At 41.0% G+C, this 9,002-nt stretch overlaps 1 protein-coding gene across 1 annotated transcript; it reads right to left on the bottom strand.

The window, feature by feature from the left end:
• Window positions 1-3,413: 3,413 nt before the first annotated feature.
• Window positions 3,414-6,449, bottom strand: LOC130194164 (chymotrypsin-like elastase family member 3B). The gene is made up of 7 exons (XM_056415053.1): window positions 6,297-6,449; window positions 5,421-5,518; window positions 5,195-5,320; window positions 4,796-4,932; window positions 4,101-4,243; window positions 3,858-4,010; window positions 3,414-3,479 (listed from the first exon to the last, which is right to left on the bottom strand). The coding sequence occupies exons 1-7, from the start codon at window positions 6,447-6,449 to the stop codon at window positions 3,462-3,464; spliced, it is 828 nt and encodes a 275-aa protein (XP_056271028.1). The 3' UTR covers window positions 3,414-3,461.
• Between the last annotated feature and the right edge of the window lie 2,553 nt (window positions 6,450-9,002).

Here is a 9,002-nt window from a genome sequence, read left to right as displayed (position 1 = left end):
TGACCTGGCCAACGAGCGCCACATGAGAGCGAGCCGGGACATCCCCACCAGAGACTTCCTCTCTTGTCTTCCTCCGCTTGTATACAGTTGTGCATGTCCAGATGAAAGTAAGAGGAGGAGTTACCCAGAATCACCAAAGAGGGGAGCAGTCCCAAATAGTTTATTGGAAAATATTTAGGGAAATAAATCAAGTATATTTGGCATATGTACACTACCGTTCAAAGGTTTTGGGTTACTTAGAAATGTCCTTATTTTTCAAAGAAAAGCACTGGTTTTTTTCAATGAAGATTAATTAAGATAAAATTAATCAAAAATACACTCTATACATTTTTTATGTGGTAGATGACTCTTCTAGGTGAAAACGTCTGTTTTTCAATGAAATATCTACATAGGTGTATAGAGGCCCATCTTCATTGTTCTAATGGTATCTTGTGTTTGCTCATTGCCTTAGAAGACTACCGAAGGGTTAAAAAACCCTTGAAAACCTTCAATTATGTTAGCACAGCTGAAAACAGTTATGCTGGTGAGAGAAGCTATAAAACTGGTCTTCCTTTAAGCTTGAAAAACAAAATAAATATTTCAAATACAAATCATTATTTCTAACCTTGTCAATTTCTTGACTATATTTTCTATTCATTTTACAATTCATTTGATAAATAAAAGGTTGAGTTTTCATGAAAAACACCAAATTGTCTCTATATGTAAACAGTTTTTTTTTTCTCCTTTTCTCACCGGTTTTGTGTAATCCAAAATCAGACCTGAGAGCTACAGTTAAGGCTCATCAAAGAGAAATAAAAACCTTGAATAAAGTCAAGACAAATGTATCATATTGCATGATATAGACTAGAGTGAGCTCTGAAGCTAGAAGTCCCGATACCTGCACCAGCTGGCATGTAACACACAAGTGAGGCTACAATGGGTGCTGGAGGGTTGAGACACTGCGTCGATACTTCTGAAAGAAGGGAAGGGAAGACATCCATACAGACAAAAGGTGCAGGAGTGCACAGAGAGATGAGAAGAATAAGAACAAGCCGCCTCTCCTGTCAGGTCGCCATGGTGATCATCACGACAGCTCGCAAGCTCCCGCTGTAACCCCTCAGAGGAGGAACACGCCTCCTCTCTGACAGACCATTTAGTTTGCTCCTGCGCACCCAGTGCCCGCTGATGTCTTGTTCCAGTGTTCCCATGTCAGCCCCTGTTTGTTTGCCGCGTGTACAGTGAGGTGCATCGGATCTGCTGGACCGCGCACGCGTGTTAACTGCCATCATGTTCCGCGGTGGAAATCCAGGCAGGCAGGCAGGTCAGCAGGCAGATGGCCGAACAAACAGACGGACAATCGGTGATGGGGATTGGATTAACACGAGGATCTAATTGCATTTGAGGTTAAGCAGAGAAAGCACATGAGGAAGAATTAAAAGTGGCGTCCCAATTACAATCCCAGTTACATAGCAACACGGGCGCAAACAAGAGAAGGTTACGACACATCTCGATATATCAACGATATTTCAGTATTTAAATCGTATAATGTGAAAGAAATCAATTGTGTGTGTATTAGGCTATTTGTTTCAGGCCTTCTGCATGTAAAAAAAACAGGGATTTCTCAAAAAAGAAAACTCACCCACATGTTCAAGGAATGATAAGAAGACCTCAACACACAGCCTGACTAGACGTTTGTTAAAATCAGATATCAAAGCTTTTAAAAGCAATTGAAATCATTATTCCACCTTGTCTTTTAACGATGCCCCTCCGTGTTTTGTATTGCCACATATAGATGTGCGTTTTTCATTACATCATTGTTTTTTATGATTATATAAAACAATTTTTTCTCCATTCTTGTAGTGCATACATCTCCTTAGATATTGTTTAACTCTTTTTATCAGGACACACAGATGTGAAGCATGAGAGCTTAATGCTGCAATGCCCCTATATGGAGATCATTGTTCTTTTGGTCTGATTTGGCTGTGTGTCTGAAGAAAGTGTGTGACTGAAAGCTCCTATGTGATAAGCCAATGAGTGCAAATAGAGACCGTAGTGTGTGTGAGGAAAGCTCTACTACTTGCTGCTACTTATACTAATACAAAATATCACGCAATGTGCAACAGACCTGCTTTGCCTTCACCTGAAATGAAGGCAACGGTTCACAAATGTACTTTAATCACACCGCAACAGTAAAGGCCCTCACATTAAAAATGAAATGTTTCTCTCCTAACAGGCATTGTGTCGCTACCTAATCATCAGAGCACATGAACCTGCATTACACCTTGCATACGTGTGCACTGTACTGTATCCGTGGAACTGAACCTCACGACTGTTTTAATTTCCTGCCTCGGTTTTCTCTCCTGCAAAGCTGCTGATATTGCGTTTCTGTGAAGCCGCTGGAAATAATGCTGTGGTTTCCCTCTGCCTCCCTCGGTGGAGGCTGGATGGAGACGGGGGGGGTGAAGGAGAGTAGATTGTGGGGGCTTTGCTTTTGAGGAACTCCCTCTCTCGCTCTCTCTCTCTCTCCCTCTCTCTTGAGCAACTGGGGTGGAATAATTACATAGCATGTGCAGAATGGAACTCCAGTCATTGTGAGGGGATAGAAAGAGTGATAAAGAGAGAAAAGGAAAGGTGGCCGCCCGTTCCTGTGGGTAACGCGGGGCCGTGCAAAGCAGTTATCCCGTTATTTACAGTCGAGGATTTAAAGCATCGTTCTGGAGTGAGCAGCCAGCCAAGGGCCTGTGATCCGAAGCCCACTTATTCACTCGCTGGGCCGAACTCCAGGCGGCTAAAGGCGAGAGGAATCCCCCAGATGGAAAATTTGGATGATCGGAGTCATTGCGTCTGCCACCTCTCTACACATCGAATGAAGCTCAAAGGTACACAATCCTCAATGAATAACGCTGTTTCTCTTCCTGTTAATCACATGCAAGTCCACATAATAGTGCTGCTGCTCCTCTTCGCTCATCAGGAAACCAAAACCAGCATCGAGCTACCGCTGACACCTGGTGGTCGCGCACTAAGACTACACCACCTCCAGTTCCCGGTGTTAGTTCGAGTTCTAGGCCTTTGGGATCTGTCAACAAGTTGACCTCTAAGGCCTTTGTGTGCCTCCAGAGTCCAGAGGGAGCTGTGTGAAGTCTGATAACTGTCCTCAAGTGACATCACTCGAGTCAAACAAACACAGGACTTGCGTCCAGGAGACCGCTTTGTGGGTCCTGCGTGAAACTAAAAGGTAGTGTCGACACAGTGTGTTAGTTTTTAAGTGTGCTTTAGATTTAAATGCCATTGTTCCATCGTGAAGAAAATACACTGCTGAGAAGAAATTCATATTGGATTAGAATTGCGGCACAGCTTGGGTTTATATGGCTTGCACTAAAATGGAAAGACACGCATTCTTTTGTTGATTCAGTTTTATTTTACATATATATATATATATATATATATATATATATATATTAGATGTAAAAGGCTCCAGGTCTTCAGTGCTGCAGCATAGTCTGAAAGATAAAAGATAAATAAAAATAAAGTAAGAAATACTGACAAGCTTGCCCCTGCAAGTCCCCACAAACCATATCAGAACTCTATTCCTAATAATAAAGATAGCTTCTGCCAACTTCCCGATCCTGTGAAATCACTATAAACTGGTGTGTGCTCACTCACCTCGGGTTCAACCATTTTATTGTACCCGCATTTATGTTACGTTAAGTTTAGGACTCGGAAGAACAAAGTTCACTTTCCCGATGGAGGACTTTATTTCGTTCTTCTCTAGTCGAGGCGGCTCTCGAGGTTCACGGTGACCCAACACGTTGAAACAACTCTCCGTAATTGCCTTTCGTCCCAATGGATCTGTGCTTTTTCTCGAGAGGAAAACTCACGTCGCTGAGCCACTTGGTGAAGGAAGAGGTGCGAGTGAACACGGTGGGCTTCTTGGGAGTGTTGCATCCTCGAGAGGAGACGAAGCTGGTCACACCCTGCACGTACCACCGGCCATCTCGGCCCCTGCAGTTCAGAGGCCCTCCGGAATCACCCTGAGGAGACGGACAGAAGACGAGTGCAGGGGTCAGACCGACACAGAGGGAGTCTGCGGTCATTATCGCATGGGGGGGGGGGGTGCATACATGGCAGCCAGAGACGAGTTCACCGCCAGCGCAGATCATGGTGGGTTTCACTGTCCTCCCCCACCAGCCGCTGCCGCTGCAGACGCTGTGGCCGACCACAGGCAGGAGCGCCTGCTGGAGCTTGGAGGCGATGGGACCATAACCTGCAGGGATAAAAAAAAAAAATTTAAACAGAGGAGGCACCATCACGTTAGCTACAAAGTGACTTTGTAATGCTGAGATGAAAGAAGAGCTAAAAACATTATACGGATTTTTGCATTATTGTTAAGTTGTTTATTATTTGGGATTTTTACGTGGATCTCTTTGCAAAAAAAAGGAAATATTCCCGTCCCGCAATAAAATTGCAGTACATTTATTCTCTAATAATATAATCAATATAATGAATAGAACTCTGGACACCAAACGTATACATGGTAACCGTTCCAATTACATCTACTTTGGGGACGATGTGTTTTATTTAAATTGTAATAATATTGTGGGGAGGAAAGGAGAAATCATGTTTTTTTTAAAAATGGTGATTGAATATTTCCCATTAGTATTATTACAATTAGATGTGCCAAATAAAAGATTGCGCTTTTGCTTTTGTGTTTTCCTGCACTTTATATTTATAATACTGCTTTCAAAAGGCCACGCTCAGGGGCGTCTCATTACGACGTCATCGTGATCGTTGATCTGACCCCATTACAAACACTCACTGTAGATTCTTCCCCAGCCGGTGATGTAGCAGGGGTCGTCGTGAGGAGCGACCTCTCCGCTCTCTGGCACGCAGGAGGGCTGCACCTTGTCGTTCACAACGACGGGCGAGGCCAGTTTGATCATCGCAATGTCATTACTGCAGACGCAATGAGAAGAAAAAAAACAAAATAATCAGGTTGGGAATCACGGAAAGAACGAATTTCAAAATGGGATAACAAAATGAAATCTGAAAGGCAAACTTAAGTTCCAACCATCTGCCCCCGTGGCCAAATAATCAGTTAATGAAGCTTTAAAAGTGCGAGTGAAATGTCATTTTGCTGGTGTAAAACCATTTCATATACAACTTTTTAGGGGGTTTTAGTTGAAAACGGCTGTATGGAAGAGATGTGTTCACTTACCCACAAGACAAGCACGCTTCGTCCCAGTTGGGGTGAACCACGATCTTCTCCACCGTTCTAATCTGCTCGGTCTGCTCCTCTTTGGTGAGGTCATACTCGCCCAGCACCACGCGGTACGTACGCGATCTAACACACAGATACATAAACAGACCCGTATAAAGGCACACTGTGGATGTGACCGTCGTCTAACATCATGAGATGATAAAGGGGGTAAACTGGGATCCACCCGATGCAGTGGCCGGCGGTCATGACCCAGTTGGGAGAGAGCAGGGTGCCTCCGCAGGTGTGACGGTACGTGGAGCCGCTGAGATACTGCAGAGAGATCTGAGAACCGAGCAGCAGAGTCACGCTACAAGAAAAGTGCATTCACTCAAATACTGTCCAGAAACACAAGTTTATAGAGATAATTTACTTGAGTAATCCCAATGTATGCTACGTTAGTTCCACTCTATTTCCACGTATACTTACATACATTCATTTATCTGTCGTTAATAGTCTTTCAGATTAGCATTTTACATGAAAAATAGGCAAAATATATATGTAATATAATGATGAAGATCAAACCAGTGGTTTCCAACTTTTTTGTCTTGTATCCTCTTTAAGAAAGCTCATGAAGTCGGTGAGTTCTTAGTCGTTAACTTGCTCACTGAACCTCTCTTTATGATTAATTTTATTGATTGTTTCAATAAAACCTCACAACCCCTCAGACGTATCTGGTGGCCCTTCGGAGGGGCCCCGCCCCGCAGGTTGAACCACCAAACTAGCGATATCCTATATCTTCTATTTTATGTATAATTCTGATAAATTAGTGCACTTAATCACATGCCTGTGCCAGTTTAATGTTGGATTCTCTATTATTAATCACTCTGTGTGTTCCTGATATTTTAGTCCTGTTTTTACCATGTAACTTTAAACGGTGCATTTCTGAAAAATAAACGAATATGCAGACCTGATCATTTATTAGCAATTTACAATGTGACAATCAGACATATATATATATTAGATATTGAATAAGTAACATGAGTAGCATCTGGCAGATCTTTTCCACCTCCAGGTACATGTTATATTGTATCCAATCGGCAAAGCCGGATCAATAACTCACCTGCCAGGGCCAGCTGTAGGGTCGAGCATCTTCTCCGTTCACCACGCGGCTCACAGCGGGCTCATAGGTGGGCGTGCCACACCCGTGAGCTGGTGGCCACAAAAAGATAAGGAGGTTACAAAAGGGCAGAGTAACCCCAACGTTGACCCCCATGCGCAGCTCTCTGTGACGGGGTCGCTTTTCCTCAGCCAAGATTTAGAGGGGGAACAACTATTTGCTTTTTGCTGCAGCAAGTTTCATATTGAAAGATATTGTTGTTGTGTGAAAGACGTCCGCTGTCTGTCAAGCAGGGAAGTCGGACAGTATTGAGAGAAGGACCAACACGTTGTTTTCATGGGATATGTCGAGGATAATAGACGAGACTCACCATAGGCAGCGAGCAGCAGGACAAGCACCACTGTCATCATGATTTCTTAGTGGACTGCCAGTGTGTGGTTTGGCTTTTATAATCTCCAAATGGAACAGTTATCAGACACATATACACACATATACACACACACACACAGTTCAGTCTTTGACCTGGGAATCTGTGTTGCTCGCTGCACCTGTTTCACCCTGTCCCTACATAGGCCCTCCAGAGCCAGAACAATATTATACAACTTTATTACTTCAATTACTACATATCGGACATAACTATTCTTATCTTTTAATTATCTTAATTAATTTTTACATTTCCAATTTTCTGTTCTCTTCATGACCGGTAAAAAACATGGAGCCCAAAGTGTGGCAATTTGAATGGCAATGACTTTTTAGAGAGACGTGATTTTCACAGGACTACGAACACTACAAACATACAATACAATGCATGTTGATTAAACTAACCAGCTGAATATAAAGTCGGCTGGTACCCCTCCATTTACAAGACTGTGGCAATCGGTTGCACGAAAATCATCATTGGATGGCTTAAATATTTCATTTTACACGTTATTATTCAGTATCAATATTTATTTTATTGTTTGTAGGACAAGTTATTAATTTGACTGATTTTTTAATTAAAAAGATTTGCAAGAAAAACATGTCAACGATGGGTCTCTCTGTGTCCTTGAGACAGCCGTCAGGGAAATGTGTCCAGCAGGCGCAGGTGGAAAGAACAAAGTCTTGCCAAGATCTCCTCCAGGGTGGCAGGAGGAGCCAAAACACACACAGCCTTTCAGGGGAAAGTATCACACAGTGTGTATATATATACATATGTCAGAAAGTACACACGACTTAGCTCATTTTAGAACACGAGTCTTGATACCTACACACACAGAGCCAAGTTCTTTTTAAATAAAATGTGAATGAAATGTGCTTGGTTTTTCATTGTTTTTGAAAAAGGATAGGCCCTTGAGACCATTTATATATATATATATATATATAAATATACTGTATATATATATATATACAGGACTGTCTCAGAAAATTAGAATATTGTGATGAAGTTCTTTATTTTCTGTAATGCAATTCAAAAAACAAAAATGTCATGCATTCTGGATTCATTACAAATCAACTGAAATATTGCAAGCCTTTTATTCTTTTAATATTGCTGATTATGGCTTACAGTTTAAGAAAACTCAAATATCCTATCTCTAAATATTAGAATATCATGAAAAAGTATACTAGTAGGGTATTAAACAAATCACTTGAATTGTCTAATTAACTCGAAACACCTGCAAGGGTTTCCTGAGCCTTGACAAACACTCAGCTGTTATAAATCTTTTTTTTTACTTGGTCTGAGGAAATATTAAAATTTTATGAGATAGGATTTTAGAGTTTTCTTAAGCTGTAAGCCATAATCAGCAATATTAAAAGAATAAAAGGCTTGCAATATTTCAGTTGATTTGTAATGAATCCAGAATGCATGACATTTTTGTTTTTTTAATTGCATTACAGAAAATAAAGAACTTTATCACAATATTCTAATTTTCTGAGACAGTCCTGTATATATATGAAGGTAAATCCACACATATATATTTTTAAAGAAATGGAATGGAAAAAAATGGTAAATCCACACATATATATATATAAATATATATCTATATCTATATCTATAGATATAGATATATATACATCTACAAAACATTTGTCCTGGCTTTATTTTGCGCTGCTTTCATTTATGGAGTGTGTCCCAATATTGGTCAGTTTAACCCATTTTGCAGTAAAATATACAATAATCAATTCCTTATGTAGACCTAAGAGAATATGGTAAACGTTATCGCTAAGTTTGTTCTACCTGTGGTAGGGGTATCTTGAAAACGATGTTTTAAAGATATTCATGGTCTCCAGAGGATAAATCCCACTGACTCTTCCCCCAGTGGCACCACGTGGTTTAGACAGTGTTTGTGTTTATTAGATTTACTATAAGCACACTCTTTTGTATATATTAATGAGTCCCAATTGTCTTTCTACAAATATAGTATTCTTCTGTTTTTGCTGTTGTCCATAACATTCTGTTTGTGACAAACTATAATTTTTAAGATTCTTTTATTTGCAGAAGAAGACAAATGCTTTAGCTTATTTCATGAATAAAAAGGTATGAATCAGTCCACAGTACAGTCAAATATTATTTTGGGGAAAAATGTGAAGCAAAGAAACAAAATAAAGGGTCGACACTTGAGTTGAGGATCCGTCCTTGAACAATTTACGTGTGCATGTGTGTGTGTGTGCGTGTGTGTGTGTGGGGGGGGGTAGAAACTGTCCCCCATGTCTCCGTCCCTCACACGGTCA

The sequence above is a fragment of the Pseudoliparis swirei genome, chromosome 5, assembly GCF_029220125.1.
Source record: "Pseudoliparis swirei isolate HS2019 ecotype Mariana Trench chromosome 5, NWPU_hadal_v1, whole genome shotgun sequence".
Classification (NCBI taxonomy): domain Eukaryota; kingdom Metazoa; phylum Chordata; class Actinopteri; order Perciformes; family Liparidae; genus Pseudoliparis; species Pseudoliparis swirei.
Note: the sequence above shows the minus strand (reverse complement) of the source record. Positions and strands in the feature narration are given on the sequence as shown.